At 38.3% G+C, this 18,623-nt stretch overlaps 1 protein-coding gene across 1 annotated transcript; it reads right to left on the reverse strand.

The window, feature by feature from the left end:
• Positions 1 to 925: 925 nt before the first annotated feature.
• LOC149531443 (GABA transporter 1-like) lies at positions 926 to 13,168 on the reverse strand. Its single transcript, XM_089808961.1, has 7 exons — positions 12,753 to 13,168; positions 11,946 to 12,176; positions 11,218 to 11,315; positions 10,935 to 11,121; positions 10,716 to 10,846; positions 1,758 to 1,994; positions 926 to 1,407 (listed from the first exon to the last, which is right to left on the reverse strand). The coding sequence occupies exons 1-7, from the start codon at positions 12,880 to 12,882 to the stop codon at positions 1,027 to 1,029; spliced, it is 1,395 nt and encodes a 464-aa protein (XP_089665087.1). The 5' UTR covers positions 12,883 to 13,168; the 3' UTR covers positions 926 to 1,026.
• Between the last annotated feature and the right edge of the window lie 5,455 nt (positions 13,169 to 18,623).

The raw sequence follows: 18,623 nt of genomic DNA on the forward strand, positions 1-18,623 counted from the left end.
AAGGGTGAAAAATGTAAAATTACAATACTTTTACTATGTAACTATTTTATCTCAATGAAATCCAAAAAAAATGTGCTTTGTTTGTTCAAGATTCAGATTAATTTTTATCCATTGTTGTTGAAAAAGTAATATCTGTTTTGTACTCACTTAGTTTTATGCGCATTTCATTTGTGTTTACATATACAACATTTTCTAATATTGGTACAATTGACATTTACACAATATTATATTTTAAAAATCATTGAAATAGTACAAGTGACATTTACACACTATTATATTTTGGTGAATATTGCTTTCACTTGTGTGACCTATCTAGGTTAATTCCATTTAGTACTATACATGTTATTGATTTTTTTCAAATTTAACATTTATTTTGGTTTTCTAGGTCGTGGCTAATTTTGCCCAACCTTTCCTCCAGTAATACATTAGAGTTGAATACTCTACAACCAGGGTTTAATGTGTCTGTCAATTGGAATGTGCATCTTCAAACTAAAATCCAAGATCAAGTATGCCAAGTTACCTTTTGAATGCGATTTTTTTTTCTAATTCTAAATTTAATAAAAATGACTCATATCTACTTCCTCTTATCAATTAATCCCATTTTCCTTTTATTTTCTACCTAGTAGACTCCAATTATTTTTTGTATTTATAGTTAAACAAATATTTCAAAAAATGTATTCAAATCAACTCTTGAATTGGGATGTTCTACAACATTTAAACCTCTAAAGACATTAGTCATGTGTATATGCCTCTATTCTATATAAAACTTTGATTATATACTATCAATTTTACATCTCTTAGATTTTTCTTTTCTAATAAAACCTATGGGTGTACCCCTTGCACCTATTTCTGGTGCAAGTGCTAGTTTAACTTATGATGGAAAAAACATTCTGTCCCATGACATTATATGATTACGAAAGGAAAATTCTCCAAAAAGATGGTTTGTAACCTCGTTTATTAAATTAGATTTGTAGTTTGATCTAATATCTTCATAGCATGTTACCTCAAAATTTTCAAAAAATTGAATCATACATTGGCGAAGAGCTTGTAGGTGTTAGCGTCGAGGACGATTTGTCTGGCTGCTGCAAAGCAGCTCAGAATTCCCACAACAGAAAACAAGACCCCAATTGAGCCATTCACCCAGAAAAGTAAGCTCCTTCGGGAAGGCTTGAATGTCATGTTGTACAACACCATTGGCAAAATGAAGTCCAACGGCATAATCCCAAATGCACCCGCCACTGCATTAATATCTCCAAAAAATGGTAGCATGGCAGCCACCAAAGTTACAATTGCCACCCAAAAAGATCTTAAAATCAATCTGGGAACAATATTCCGCATAGAAAATCTCCCTTTCTCTGCATTTGCAGATCTGCTTTCAATAGCTGCAAATGCTGGTTGGAAATAAGTCTGCAAGGAAAATATATATAATTTCCAAGATTACACTTTTAGAAATTTTCTTTCAAAATGTCGTGTATATTTGGGTGCTCCAACTCTAAACTACTTATCACTTTAAAGCATACTTTATGTGATCCATAAGAATCTCGAATTGAAATCAATATGAGGTTTCCGATGGTATGAGGTTTCAGAAATAACTACTGGTTGCCTTGAAAGAGGCGATATTGTAATGCCATCGTGAATTTGAAAATACTAAGGTGCTTTGGTAACTATGAGATCAGTGATAAAAAGGAGTAAATATTGTTCTCAAATGTGAAAATAATACTGATAATAATTGAGTATTTAATATGAAATAAACTAACCAGAGTTACTGTGGATGTTTGGAGGAGGACAAACATGTTGGCCATGAAGAGAAACCAATTTGAAACATAAGCTGGCCTTCCTGCAGGGTTGAAGTTGCTGTAAATTGTCGGTTGGGCCTTGTTGCCAAATGCCCAGTAGCCTGAAACTGCAGCAGAGAAGTAGGTGGACACAACCACTGTATAACACACACAAAGTGCTTTGAACATTTTTCCTGAAATTGGAGGAGCTAAAGTGGCCTGCAAAATTCTCCTCAAATATTAGTATAAACATCAAAAGTCAAAATTTTCACTGAGATGTACATTAAGAATCTAAGGCAGGCAGGCATTCATTTGCAAGGAGATCATTGGGAAGTAATCAAGGTGTTTTTTTAAAGTATAAATTCTTCTGATCCAAAGTTATAAATGTTTAAGGTTACAAACAATTTTTTTATTTTTTAAATAAACAAATATTATAATATCTTAATGGGATTTAAAGAACAAGGCACTATAACACCTAGTCTTCTCCTTTCCTCAGTTGATAAAGGCTCTTTATGGGGGATTGACTTTTTTGTGTTTGGTTGCTGAAACAGTGTTGGCTTAAGGGGTTTTGTTGTGGCTCTGGCCTATTTTGTTGTTTCCATTGTTGTTGGTTTTAGGTTTCTTGGGTTTGCTTTTGAGTTTGATTGAGGATTAGTGGATTGTAATAACCCTGACAGGTTATTGCTCCTTTTTACACCCCAAACTTAAAACTTCAAAGGTTTGGCAGACATTTCGTCAAACAATTAACAATCGAGCTCTGATACCACTGTGATAACCCTCTACTATATAGGTTAGGGAAGAGCAATATTGGATTGGGTCGTTTGTTAAGAATTTATCAAGAAACCCTCAGATTGAATTATGAGAATGATGCAATCAAAATCTGCTAGTAATATTCATGGGAAATCTTATTCATTACCGACTCAAAGTTTGAACATCAAAGCCTTAATATAGATAGCTAATATCTAAAGAACCTGGTTTCTCCTTGGCAATACATTTTGCTTCCCCCAATGTTCTCCATCCATTGCGATGAGGTCCCTGGTGGTAGATCAGTAAATTATTGAGACGCCTTTCTCTCCAGATCGCACCTGCAGAAGGGACCGGTTGTTCTCTATCCAAAGAAAAGGGACGGCCACCAATGCCCAAGGGATCTGCTATTCAAGGCTCTATACACTAGTCCCCCGCAGTTGATTCCGTAGCCGCTTCAAGTCATTAGATTGCTGTTGGATCAGTGATCACCTTCATTTCTAGCGGCAAGCTATACTGGCCTGCAATTAATTTCCAAAAACTCCTATCGCCACAGCGAATGTTGATCATGTGCGGGTATCCAACCTTCGATGGCTCCTACTGAATCGTTGCGCAAACCTACCTCTCTCTGTTTATTTCTTGGCGTCTTCGGCCTGATCTTGATGTTGCATCAAAGTAGATCGTCGCCCCTTCCTCACCCACGCTACCCTCTTCCCTGCAATCTTACGGGATGTCCAACAACAGCATGACAGGTGCAGTATCAGATCGTGTTCTCCTGCAGAATAGTTCGAGGCTGGAAGAATTTGATGTGTCTCGCAGTGGGTTGAATATCAACATTGACTCGGCGCCATGGATTCCACCTTTTCAGATTTCGGAACTTGAATTTGAGGAGTTGTAGGGTTGGAGGCCCGATTCCCAGCTGGATCTCACTCCAGGTGTTGGATTTGTCTATTAATGAATTGAATGGCCCTTTATTGGTAGATGCTCTTGTGCCTGCACAAACAAGCTTGGAGGTGTTCTCATGAAACGCTATCTCTCCAACGATGCTGACCGGTTCTGTATTAAGTCAGGACTGCGGTCGTTCTTGCTTCAAGTACCCCCAAGATCTGTCAATAGTAAACCTCCAATTGAATCGATGATCTGAATCAAATCCCTTCAATGAATAGTGAAACAAAACTACAAATTGGCCTTAAGCCACGGATAATTGCCCTGATGAAATGACTGCAGCGTCACCTCCAATCTGCAATAATTCGGATGATATTTCACACCCTCAAAATTGCGTACCGATTGAGAGTTATCGTTCTCAATGGCCAACTGTGACAATTGCCGAAACCCTAGGTTTCCACAATGCACCCGTGATTGAATCACAATCTGAAAATACAAAGAGAAATAATCAACTGCTTGATTCGAATGGAGCCCCGGGGTGCCTATTTATTCTTTTTCCTCCATCCTCTCCAGAGACTTCTAGAACCTTTTTGATCTTATCCCTCTAGTGACTTTATTAAATATTTTCCAAGTCACTTTATTAAATACAAGGTCATCTTTTAATATTTATTTATTTAATTAAAATAACTAATTAGTCGTCCTTGGACAACCATTAATTAAATTAATTAAATCGAACTGTCACCAGAAAATTGGGGACATGACAGTCCGCCCTTCCTGAAATTGCTTGTCCCCAAGCAATGGCTGAACCATGAACCAATCAGTCTGCCTGGATCCCAAATGTAAATCTGTGTATCATCCCAATCCGCATCATACTCCCGTGGAGAAATCATCAATACCAGTAACTGAGGAATTGTACTCAACATCCAAACAACTGACAACTCTGATGAAATCATCTGAAAACCAACTGTAGATGTTAGTAGAAGAAGCCATTCTGCGGAACTCAAGCCAACTGAAACATCAACTCTATCAAAACTCAAACCCCTGTCAAAAAAACACCTGCACCCAACTGCACTGTAGATATGACAACAGCCATAGGTACCTGAAACACTGCCATCAAATCCAATCTCTGAAAAACTGCTCCGGGCGTGTCGATGCTGCAGGCTGAGTAACTTGCAACTACCAATTTTATTTTCAAAATATGGTGCCAATCTATCCCCTAATGGATGATAAGAAACTGGAGCCAATCTACATTTGCGTGAAATAAAATCTTCTATCTCTGTGTCAAAAGAACAATGATGAGCGTACCCTACCGTATAATGCCGGTAAGAACCTTCAAACTCTGCTGCAGGCTCATCATCACTGAACTGGGAATCAACAGATGGCTCTATTTTCTGACTCCGAGTGACTGTAGGTCGGATAGGACCCTGTGCACTCTTCTCAACAAACTCCTCCTCGAGATCCCTGTGAGGTAGCATAGTAGAAAGGACCCCTATAATCTTCTCAACCAATCCGCGAATAACACTAGTATCTCGGACGAGAACACCTTCTGTCACCTTATGCGAGTCTAACTGAACACATGCACTATCCAACAAATACTCCATGAACGGTTCAGTGCAGTAAAAATTATATGAGGAAACATCAACATACTCTCCTTTACACCACAACTGGTTCTCCTGTAAGGGTGGCATACTCAATTGTACCACATTATCAACTATCTGAGAAGAATCAGTCTGGGGACTTGACTCTACCGGTATCCCGAACTCATTAAGACCAACTTCTTCCAAACCCTGAACATGTGTGTCAGTCTCAACAATAAGCTCCTCAAAAGCAACTGTAGGAGTGTACTTACCGTCATCTACCTTAGTAGTCAAATGAATTGGGTCTGAGGCTGGTTTTGACCGCAAATGCTCCAACTCCACGGTCACCTCCTTCAACTGAAACTGCGACTTCTGTAGATCTCGCCGTGTGTCCTCTAACACCTCAGTAGTCGCTATGAGCTCTTGGGAAAGTTCACTCACCTCCTCTTCACGATCCAAGAGTGCCTCATATGCTGTACTCCCCCACTCAACCAAGTGATCACGATCGGCTACCAATCGTAAATAATCTCGCTTCAAAATCCGAACAGCTTCATGCAAGGCATGAATCTCTGCCAAAGAAAAGTAACCACTGCTGGACTCATCTGTCATAGAAGAACCCCAACCAGTAACAACCAACAACTGACGAGCAGTATCAAAATGCTCACAAGCGATAGCAATGTCTCGCTCACTAACTTTCAACTGGCTAACCACATGATGGCTCTGGCTGAACTGTCTCCAACAATCTTCTTCTGGAGCTCTTAAAGGAGTATCCTCAATATTAACATCCATATCTCGTGAATCATCTCCAGGGTCCATATCAATATCCAAGGTGTCAAAATTTGTAGTTCTGCTATCAAGCTCTTCTGTACCCAAAGAAACTGTGTCTTCAAAACTGTCCATTTCATTCTCCTGGATGTCATCAAGGCCAAAATGATCCCGGGACTCATCCGTACACACTGGCAAATATGAAAAATCTTCAACACCTTCCAGCAAGAAGGGTCGTCTACATATATGAACCAAACCCAACAACGGTGCATAAAAACTAATACCAACATCGGATGTTCTGCTGGCACAAGGAAAGATAACACCGTATATTCTGCTAATCAAATCCATGATAGTACTCAAACAAACATTGCTACTATTAAGTGCTCTCCAGTCAATTGAATCCCAAACGCTGTTGAAACATTCTTGAGTCCATATTCGTAAACAAGGAACAGCTGGTAACTCAAGCAAACTCCTTACCTGAGTAATGTGACCAATACCAGCTAACTTCACATACCTGTCTGCCATTGTCCTTGTATCCTGGATGTGAATGCAAAATGAACTCGTAACATTATCAGCAACCACATATGACCCATCAAAAGTAGAAAGCTGAGTGACAGTCGTGCCAGATGAAACTAAGCTTAGCTCCATGCCATGCTCATTCCCATGTCTCTCCCAGTCCTGTAAAGCCAAAGTTGCTCGAGTATCCTCAAGCTCGCGAGAAAGCTTGACAACTTCCTCCTCCTTCCTCCTCAAGGCATCTGAATAGTCTTTGGCAAGGCTTAGAAGATGGTCACGATCTGATAGAAGATGTAAATAGCTCAGCTTCGTCGTCCCCATCCCTTCACCAATTGCATGTAAGTCACAGCAGGAAGAATTTGCCTGAACTCCCTTATGTCTTTCTTGTAACTGAATCATCTGGATGTGCTCTTCTAACATCTCCCGCATCCTGTCATGATGAGATAAAGAAGCCACAATACTATCTTTGCTTACCTTCAGCTGGCTGGGCAAATCATGTGAAGTATCGCCAATTTCATCCTCATGTGACGAAGCATCTAACTGAGCCTGGTACTCTCTCTCAGCAAAATCATGAATGCTCAATGTCTGCTCATTTTCACCAGGTATCTCATCACCATGCACAATGACATCTTCATCGTCATCTGAACTTACTTCACTGTAATCATTGCTTGTCGGAACCAAACTACCTTGAGTACATGAGACATCACCTTCGGGAAACTCGTATTCAACTGTCTCAACTTGAGTGTCAAGTTGACAGTTACTATCCATCAGCGTAATGTCCTTCACCGCTTCTTCCTGAGGCTGAACTGGAACCTCTGACCGGTTGCACACTTGTTCCTTGAATTCCTCATTAAGGTTCCTCGTAACATCTCTTATTGTATCTGTCAACGCTTCGTGAGAAGATTTGCCAAAACGAAATCCAGTTGATTTACTCACCTTAGCTGGGACGGACAGCCTGTCAAGCATACGGTGGTGTTTAACCAACAGTTCAGACATGTTATGTTTGATTTTTCTGAGCTCATCCTGAATGCCTGAATAGTCCTCCTTTCCACAATTCCGACTCTGAATACTCTGTCTATTACCTGTCCGAGATTGTGTCCTTGGAGACTTTGTGCTGTACCTGTCCATCTTGGAGTGCTGATCACTCATGTAAGTCGGTTCTCACCCCACAGGATGGCAAGAAAACCGCTCTGATACCACTGTAATAACCCTGACAGGTTATTGCTCCTTTTTACACCCCAAACTTAAAACTTCAAAGGTTTGGCAGACATTTCGTCAAACAATTAACAATCGAGCTCTGATACCACTGTGATAACCCTCTACTATATAGGTTAGGGAAGAGCAATATTGGATTGGGTCGTTTGTTAAGAATTTATCAAGAAACCCTCAGATTGAATTATGAGAATGATGCAATCAAAATCTGCTAGTAATATTCATGGGAAATCTTATTCATTACCGACTCAAAGTTTGAACATCAAAGCCTTAATATAGATAGCTAATATCTAAAGAACCTGGTTTCTCCTTGGCAATACATTTTGCTTCCCCCAATGTTCTCCATCCATTGCGATGAGGTCCCTGGTGGTAGATCAGTAAATTATTGAGACGCCTTTCTCTCCAGATCGCACCTGCAGAAGGGACCGGTTGTTCTCTATCCAAAGAAAAGGGACGGCCACCAATGCCCAAGGGATCTTCTATTCAAGGCTCTGTACACTAGTCCCTCGCAGTTGATTCCGTAGCCGCTTCAAGTCATTAGATTGCTGTTGGATCAGTGATCACCTTCATTTCTAGCGGCAAGCTATACTGGCCTGCAATTAATTTCCAAAACCTCCTATCGCCACAGCGAATGTTGATCATGTGCGGGTATCCAACCTTCGATGGCTCCTACTGAATCGTTGCGCAAACCTACCTCTCTCTGTTTATTTCTTGGCGTCTTCGGCCTGATCTTGATGTTGCATCAAAGTAGATCGTCGCCCCTTCCTCGCCCACGCTACCCTCTTCCCTGCAATCTTACGGGATGTCCAACAACAGCATGACAGGTGCAGTATCAGATCGTGTTCTCCTGCAGAATAGTTCGAGGCTGGAAGAATTTGATGTGTCTCGCAGTGGGTTGAATATCAACATTGACTCGGCGCCATGGATTCCACCTTTTCAGATTTCGGAACTTGAATTTGAGGAGTTGTAGGGTTGGAGGCCCGATTCCCAGCTGGATCTCACTCCAGGTGTTGGATTTGTCTATTAATGAATTGAATGGCCCTTTATTGGTAGATGCTCCTGTGCCTGCACAAACAAGCTTGGAGGTGTTCTCATGAAACGCTATCTCTCCAACGATGCTGACCGGTTCTGTATTAAGTCAGGACTGCGGTCGTTCTTGCTTCAAGTACCCCCAAGATCTGTCAATAGTAAACCTCCAATTGAATCGATGATCTGAATCAAATCCCTTCAATGAATAGTGAAACAAAACTACAAATTGGCCTTAAGCCACGGATAATTGCCCTGATGAAATGACTGCAGCGTCACCTCCAATCTGCAATAATTCGGATGATATTTCACACCCTCAAAATTGCGTACCGATTGAGAGTTATCGTTCTCAATGACCAACTGTGACAATTGCCGAAACCCTAGGTTTCCACAATGCACCCGTGATTGAATCACAATCTGAAAATACAAAGAGAAATAATCAACTGCTTGATTCGAATGGAGCCCCGGGGTGCCTATTTATTCTTTTTCCTCCATCCACTCCAGAGACTTCTAGAACCTTTTTGATCTTATCCCTCTAGTGACTTTATTAAATATTTTCCAAGTCACTTTATTAAATACAAGGTCATCTTTTAATATTTATTTATTTAATTAAAATAACTAATTAGTCGTCCTTGGACAACCATTAATTAAATTAATTAAATCGAACTGTCACCAGAAAATTGGGGACATGACATGGATCTTCTAGATTTCTTCTTCCCATGTGTTGAAAGGACAGTTCATGTTTTCCCGTCCTGCATTGGTTGGGGTGGATGGAAATGTTGGAGGCCTATTTTGGGATCTATTTGTGTTCTTGTAGGTTGTGTCTGGACCTGGGTTGGTTCTTTTGTTGGTTCTGTTTTCTTGATAGGAAATCTTGTGTTCTTTGGTCTCTACCTTGAGGTGGTTGGGTTCCCCTATCTTTGAAAGATGGAGATCTTTTTTTTGGCCAATCACTTTTTGGTTGTGGTAGGTTGGAGCGGTTTTAATGCTCTTTTCCCCTTTTCTCTTCCCCTTCCATTCTTTCAATCCTATTCTCTTGCGGGCTATGTTAGTTCTTGTTGGATTCTCCCCCATCGAACTTCTTTGGAGGTGGAGTCTATCCTATTGAGGTGGCATTTTCTCTTACAATTCATTGCAATTTTGGCTCATTTGCTCTGTTTTTCTTTATTCTTGCGGTCTATCAAAGGATAAAGAGGTGTATGTCAACTATTGGAATGAGATTAATGGTTGTCTTATCGGATCATTTGTAAATGTTTGAGGGTGGTGGAGATCTGGCATCAAGCTTTCTTTCTAGATAGAATTAATGTTCTACTTTCTATGCAGTTCTTTGTGCTCATGTCATCAATAGATTTCTGGGTGCCTTCCAAAACCAAGTTGTTCTGGGGTCTCTATGGCCTCTTTCCTTGTTGGAGATTGTCTATTGGAGGGGGCATTTTGGAAAAAGATAAACTCATTGTTAATTGATTGTTATTTCTTTGTGCTTTGGAGTTTATTAGATTTCAGGGTGCTTCTCAAAACTTGATGTTTTTAAAATTTTTGTGTCAATTATACTTTTTGGAAACTCTCTTTTCAAGGTGGCCCTACTAATAAAAGGTTTAGGTAGACCTCCTTGGTTATTAACCAAAAAAGCTACGCAGAAAATGCTGAACCTCTAGGAAAGAAGAAGAAGAAGATATCTTTTATTATTTTAGATTCCTTGACTATTCCATTGGTTCCTTCCTAAATCCCTCTGTTTTGAGTATGTAATTTTTGTACGGGTTGAGATCCCTTATCTAACCAGTTTTTACTCCATTACGAATTGACTTCTTGTAGATTCTTCCCTTTTTTCTACCTTCTGACTTAAATTACGAATTCAAATCCTTTCCTGATTAATTGATTTAATCAGAATGACTAAAACCTAAAAACACTCACACCTACCACCTCTATACAACTAAAATATTTTTCTAAATCTGAATTGGCTCTCTAACTGCTTTTGATTGAGTATAAGTTGTTAATGCAATATATAATTTTAATCTTTAAATTGTGACAAAAATCAACTCATGTTGTATTGTTCTCAAAAATCAACTCATGTTGTATTGCTCTCCTAAATTGACTGAGAGTTGATTGGTCTAGGAAGTTTGGGATCGCCGTGCTGGATCTAGCATTATGGAAACTGAAAGGATGAAACTTCAAATACATAAGTATAGTTGCTTTTCAAATTATTAACCAATCTCACCTGAATTTCAGGAATGATTCCATTGCCATAAGTTGTTGCAATTATTGAGAAAGCGTTCAAAGCTGAAAGCAATTTGTGTGTTTTACTGCCAACCAAATTGTAGTCCCTGTTCTCTGCATCACTTGAGATTCCTGCCATGAAAAGTTTAAGAATTCAGAACGGAGAGAAGCGTGAATTCAAATTCAGGCAAGGGCAAATCATTGGAGAGTCTAGACCAACCTGCATGGATGGAACCTCCCACAGCGCATGCAGTAAAGGAAAAACACAGCAGCAGAGATGCCAGATTTATATATCTCAGTGAATGAAAGGACGGCATTTGACCCAGCATAATCATTAGCCCTCCAAAAATAATTATAAACTGGTATAACTGCATCTCCCCATCTGGATGATATATTTTATATATGAACTGTAATATACATTTAGAAATCCATTAGACAGTCATTGATATTCAGTCATTCAGAAGCGAAAGTAGCCTCTCTTTCTTGTTGTTTTCAAAAGGTACCTTCAAGCTCTGACCTCCAAGAAGACTACATGAAACAACAGCTCCAAAGCAGACTGCAAACTGTAATGGTCCCACCAAAAAACGACCCCATCTCGCCCCTGTACGAGAGCTTATAAAATGGACAATTTAGGTACTTGCATAGTCTGATGGTTCAGCTGTCCTACTGATGTTCTTTTCATCAAGTGTCAAACCTCATTACTTTAGTATTACTGGATGTTTCTATAAGAAACGAGGTCTACATTTGTGACTTCATCACTCATCACTCTACATAAAAACATTTACGCCTTTAAACAAATTACACACCCAATTCAGCTCTAAACTTCTGATGCATGTTCTAATCAAAGCTTCCCAATGGTGACCTCTTTTCCTAATATACCCTTTTTAAACCAAAAATTACTTACATATCAAAAACTCTTAGTTTTATCCCACATTTGGTTATAAGTTAATAAGGTACCCATCTCCTTGAATAATCTATAAAAGAAAAATGTAGGCACAGAAAAAACAATAGGCACTGTAAAATATCAGAATTTATGTCAATGTTACTAATAAGCCTTCCTGAAGAGATGAAGGTGATTAGATGTTAGCTTAGAACTAAGGATCCACTGAACACCTACAGTTTAGTACAATGACTCACAAAATGTAAAGAAATTCAACGTACAAGATTTATAATATTTTAGCCTCCAAGAAAACAACACGTAGTGAAGCTATAAAAGGGAGTAATGGAATACCCATAATCTCTGTGGTCATGTCACTAAACCTTAGATGTCTGTTGCCCTTGAGCTCTAGATGTTCCAGCACCAGTGACAGTAGATAATATGAATAGAAAGTAACTGCTGCTCCAATGGCCAGTAATATTATTCCTCCACCCCATCCCAAGGATGCAAATGCAAATGGGAGGCTCAGCAGCTGAGGTCCAACCGTGGAGGCTGTCAAATGATAGCTAGCGTGGAGCCATGTACCTACAACCGCCAAGACATTTGATTTGATTTGAGCAAGACATTACATTCTATTTGATGAAGTTGAAGGTTTTATAAATAGGATGTCAAGTGGACTTAGTCGCGGAGGAAATTACATAGTTAAGAATATTTTAATTGAAGTAATACTGAGATAGATGAGCTCTCAGAAAGGTCAAATGCTTTACGGACAATGTACTGTTAACTTTTTTGAAAATTTTGAAAACAAAGTCAATTTTTACCAAATTTCAGAATGAATTCTTCATGATTTCAATGGTTTATAGTAGAAAACAACAAGAAATCTGCCAAAAAAAAGCTGTATTTTTGTGGATCTGAAGGGGAAAAAATTCAATATTATGCCTTTTTAGTGCAATATGTTGGGAGGATAGCCACTGCCATGCTTCACCAAGATACAATGAGTGCTAAATATGCAGTTCATTTTTATGAGAAATAAGTTCTTGCGAATTATTATTCATGAAATATGACTTAACTAGTTTGATTAAGAACTACAGAATTGAATTGTGATAACAATATCATAATAAGATACTTTATATTCATTGAAACAAAAATATATATGCATACCTTTGGATTCCAACACAAATATAGCACCAGCATCCAAGTGCTTTCCTGCATTTGCATCTTGGGTATCTGGAGCTTTATTATCGGTATAATGACTAGCCATCATCTTGATTGAAGGGATGAAAAAAAACATCTATTAGTCCATATATATAGCAGGCGCGGTTAGCTGACTCAAGTGAAGTTCAAGTTAAAGAAAATGAAAAAGTTGGAGTGAGTGACTATTGCTTTTCATTCTACTTTATTCTAAGAAATTATTTCATGGCAAACTCTGCCCACTCCTTTTGTTTTCGTCTTTCAGGCATAAATTCATCAAGAGTGTTTTCAGGTGTACTGGCAAGACAAAGGGTTCCACATTCAAGTACTTGATGAATAATACGAGTCATTTGGAGGATCTGTACTTAAAAAGTGCAGCAAGTGGTACCAAACAATGAACTGTCTATGAACTGTCTATGATAAAGAATAAAGAGAATTACGTGGCTTGGTATCTGATATGTTAAAATGGCCATGATGATGGAGGCCCTGGTCAAAGTCAATTCTGCTGTCTCTTCAAAGTCTGAAGGAGTAGGTGATAAATATTCTGTATAATTAAATTATTAAGCATTGTCTTTCTACTACTGAAAGCTATTTTTAACTAAAAATAAAAATAATTTTAAAAACGCTATAATAATGAAAGAGAACAAAATCATCTTTTAAAAATATTTTAAAGCATTAAATATTGAATAAATAAGTTGACTTTTATGTACATAAGTTTCTAGAAATAGGTGATAAATATTCTTTATAATTAATCTTTTAAATATTGTCTTTTTATCATGTTTAATTAAAATAATTTTAAAAAGAAGGCTATAATAATGAGAGAGAACAAAATCACCTTTTAAATTTTTTGTGAAGTATTAAATATTGAATAAATAATTTAATATAAATAAGTTGACTTTGATGTACATGGAGTTGTCTTGGTAATACAATTAAAGAAAGATAATTGAAATTATAATTAAATATTTATTAAAATATAAGTAAAATCAAATTAGGTTTGTGCATCTTGAAATTGGTGGAAAGTGGGCTTTGATTATTGTGCTAGTGACTTACAACACATATTTGCATGCCCATATATGAGGTGAGAAAACTTAATGGTGGTTGCCATTGTATCATGGGACTTGCCATGCAAGAGTGAAGACAAAAGACTTCTTATCCCTTAATCAAGCTCTAAGGTCGAGTTAACAATTGTTTTTACAATGAATGAGGTACTTTATTTACCTACTTCAATATTAGGACCTATTTACACCTTAATATTAAGCTTGCTCAAGTTTTTTTGTTTTGTTTTATCTTTTGATTATTATGGAAGTAAGGTCCTAACCTATGGATGCAAACTGAGATCTGAAATATACACTGCATATATCATTTGGATCAATAATAAGGTTCAAATATATGTCTAAGATCTAAGTTTAGGGAAAGGAAAAGATAACTTTCTATAATAACAATTTTCTACAATTTAACTTAGATCTTAACACATATTTCATAATCTGAAATCCATTACAACAAAAGTAACATTAATCCAAAGCATCCAACTCTCCTATTAAATAAAATTACAAAACATGGTTAATAGGAGATAATTGTTGCTGATATAGAAGAAAGAGTAAATATTTTTATTCTAAAAATTTTGGGTGAACAGTTGATGCCAAGGAAGTTAGAGGAAAGGTTCACTTTTCGAAAACTTATGCAATTAAAGGATCAATTTCATTGGAGGGAAATATGAGAATAAGGAGATAGCAATATAATAAGTATAAGTTTTTGGTAGGGGATGTTTCGACCATTTATTTTGGAGTTAAATTTGGTATGTTAGTGGTTGGGTTAATTTTGAAAGATTTTGTAGATTTGGCAGGGGATATAATGAATTTCCTAAATTGGGGATAATGATGGCTTGACAATGGTTTTGGCAAGGTATGATAGAAGCATTGTTTCAACAATTAATGCAACTTCTTTGAGGCAATGAGACATATAGTCTACTAACACACAAAATATGAAAGGACATTTTGTGGGTAGTGAACTTCATTCTAGGGTGTTTTTTGGTTTTTGCGAGCCTCTTCAAGCCACCAAACTCATTGTGAAGAGTAAGTGTGATGTAGGAGCATTCTAGGTTATTTTGTTATCCTGCTTGGGTTTAGATTGGATGTGCTAAGTTACTTCCTTGATACTTCTCGATAGTTGTTGTTGCAATTGGCTTAGTGGATTTACTGTGTTTTGTTTCATTGAGTTGGCTTGACTTGGCTCGATGTGTGTGTTCGTCAAGTGACTCATTTGCTTCGTTCATCAAGCGTGTTTGGTGACCTGTCTGAATCTATTGAGTGATGCTTTGATCCTTTATTCACCGAGTTCTCTATGCGGTTCTTCTTTGACAGCTGACCTATGTATTTAATTTGTAATCTAGATTTAATGTATGAGATTGGTCATTGGGAAGTATGTGGACCTATTTTGGGTCATTGCTTTATCTAATGTAGATCTAGAATCTTTTGTAAGTCATTTTGGAAAGTATAAATAGGGGGTCAAGTCTTAGGTTTAGATAAATGATGCTTGGGGGAATTTTAGAATATGGAGTCTGGAGATCGCGGATTGTGCATGATGTATGCGACATCTTTCTTGTGATTGATCTTTGTATTTGGCTACAATTAGGAAGGCCTCATGCAACTTGACATGTATGAAGTCAATTGTTGAATCAATAAAGATCTCTTGCTTCCTCTATTTCTAGCATTGTCTCTTAGTTATTTCATTACCATTGTCTTATCTCTGCGAGTTTCCATGGTAACTGGGTGGGCCTTTGGCCCTAGCTATCATCCTACCTTGCATTAGGTGGTATAAAAAAAAATATTTTTTCCTTGTGGAGTTTGGGATCGTGGAGAACCCTAGTTGGATTGGTTGTAGGGTGGCAGATCTGGTTCCTACCTTATACCTTGCAGAGGGTTACAATCTTGCAGGAACTTATTGTTAAGATGGTTCAAGGTATAGGAAATGCATATGATGCTATTATGCACATGTTGAGACAACCCAAAGGAGAGGAGTACATCTTGATGATGTTAGTGATAATGAAGCAATGGTAGCACCTAATTTGAACCTGAAGTAGAAGAAGATGAAGAGAAGGTTTTGAGGGTTTTGTGTAGGGAAAATTCAAAACCTATTGTTGAAGTTGCTAGTTATGATGGAAAAATGGATACTAATGCCTTGTTGGATTAGATCTCTAAGATGGAGAGGTTCTTTGAGTATGAAAGAACCCCTTAATAATAGGAAAGTGAAAATAGCAGTCATCAAGTTAAAGGGCCATGCTTTACATTGGTGGGAACATTGAAAACATATAGACAGAGGAAAGGAAAAGAAAAGATCAAAACTTGGGTGAAGATGATAGGTAAACTAAAGAAGAAGTTCCTCCCTCCACATTACCAAGTTAATTTATTAAGGAGAATGCAAAACCTGAGGTAGAAAGACATGATTGTGAAGGCTTATACCAAGGAGTTATACAACTTAGATATCAGATATAGACATGTGGATGATGGGGTTGAGAAAGTTTCTAAATACCTTAATGGATTGAGGACTGCAATTCAAGATGAGATCAATTATGTAAAAATGGATAGTGTGAAAGAAGCATACTAGTACGCCTTGAAAGCTGAAGAGATTTTGGCAAAAAAGCATGAACAAAGACAAAGAGGAAGAGGAACAAGATTTCAAAGAAGTAGAGGCAGATCTTATGGGGGAAATAGAAGATCTAATAGTATAATGTAAGATAAAAGCAAATATGAAAAGAAGGATGAATATAAAGTGAAGAATGAACGGAAAGGTGGTAGTTCACATCGAGGAAGAGGTAATTGGAGTATGGATGCACCAAAGAGCAGATTGTATTAGAGTATTTTTTCATTTATACTTATTAATTAAATCATATTGATTTAATTATATAAGTTTCTATTACTCTAGTTACTTAAGCTTCATTTAGGTGCATTATTAATTAATTATTAATTAATAATGTGCAACCTAGTTTTTTAGTTTAGGGTTTCTATCTCACCTTTATAAGGTTGAGCATTGTACTTTTTTCATTATCTCTTATGCATTTTTCATTTGAGAGCAACTTTTCTTCTATCTCCATTGTTTAGCAAAACCCTTGCCTCTTCTCGTCTTTTTCTTCTGTGACAGGTTTTTGCATGCAGGGATTCGAAGGCTTTGTGGATTTGATTGGCTTATTTGCTCAAATCCTACATGGTATCAGAGCCAGATCTGTTGTAGCTTGTTCGTGATTTGGAGAAAAAGGAGAACGAGGGTTTGGCAGAACAGATCTGGAATTTTTCGAGTATTTTTTGAGAAAACAGGGGGGTCACTATTTTTTGGAGTAGGTTGAGGCCAAACAGACATCATGGATGGATTCAGAAGGCATCAAAACCCCTATTTCCATATAAAATTTGTCCAATTTGGACAATGTTGCTCCGGGAGGCAAAATTTTTTAGCCCAGCAGGTTCGTACGGCTTCCTTCACGCAGATCGAGGCATTTTTAAAAAAAAATGCAGTTTAGGGCTGCTCCGCCCAAGCTCCACCCCGTAGCCACCGGAGTGCCACCCGCGCCCGGCCGGAGCTCAGCCGCAGCCGGCGGACCACCCGCGGCACAGCCTCCGCCCCACCGCCACCACTGCAGGCAGCGCCACCGGCGTTTACCGCCCAAGCACGACCTCCTCCAGCGGCGCAGCCACCTGCAACAGTCCTGGCGTGATGTCATTTAACTGACTGATGATGTCATCAATCTGGCAGCCAGGTTTTTTCCTGGTGACTGGTTGTTGACGGCCATACGGCCGTCAAGTTTTTTCGCATGCCTGTATTTTTTCAGAGAGCTCCCTTCTTGGACCTGCAGTTGGTTTTTTGGCCGTAACTTGGGCATACGGAGGTCTTTTTCCAATCTGAAAGAAGCTTCGAAAAGCTGGTTCAGAGACGGAGACAATGGTACTAGTTTCGTTTTATTTTGAGTTCATTTGAGCTTCCAATTTTAATGTTGAAGTAGAGACTTCTATTTCCCTCTTCTCTTCATCCGAAATCCAGGTTCTTTTCTCAATTTTTATACTTTCTATAGTTTTTTTCTTTGGTATTTGAGGGATATCATTATATATTGTGGGGGGGGCACTTTCTTTTCTGTACTTTAATTTAGAATAAGACCCTTTTACTTCCGTCTTCTTCTCTCAATGGCGGACTCCTATGTTGCCTGCCTTACACCACACAACTACCATACTTGGAAAGGACGGATGACTAGATTGCTTATGGCAAAGGGGTTATGGTCATGTCTCGATGCGGCTCAGCTAGTTCTACAGAGGCCTTATGAGCTTCTTATGCAGTGCAATAAAATGGATGAGGCAATGGGCCTCATTGCAATGAATATTTCAGAGGGGTTGCTGTTTCACCTGGATGGTTTGAACACACCCAGGGCTATGTGGGACAAGTTTTCAACCTTATTTGGCACAATGAATCAATTCAAGATTCTACAGATAGATGCAGAGTTTACCTCCTTGATTCCTGAATCATTCACTAGCATTGAGGATTTCTTGATGAAATTCAAGTCTCTTCGATCTATGTTACAAGTTGCAGGAAAGACAAAATCTGATAATGAGTGTATCTTTCTGATACTGTCCAAGCTTCGAGGACCTTATCAGATTTTCACTTCTACCTTCTACTCCACTATGGATGCTCTAGGTGCACGACATGTTATGCCCTCTTTCGAGATTTTTTGTGACCAGTTGACTCGTGAGCAATCAAAGCTCACTAGTATGGATTCTCTTATAAATTCACAATCACAAGCATTGATTGGCAAGCCACCTCAGAGCACACAGAAGCCGAAGCAGTTATCAGATTCCTCTTCTT

The sequence above is a fragment of the Cupressus sempervirens genome, chromosome 11, assembly GCF_028749045.1.
Source record: "Cupressus sempervirens isolate cs-2001-9-10 chromosome 11, ASM2874904v1, whole genome shotgun sequence".
NCBI lineage: Eukaryota > Viridiplantae > Streptophyta > Pinopsida > Cupressales > Cupressaceae > Cupressus > Cupressus sempervirens.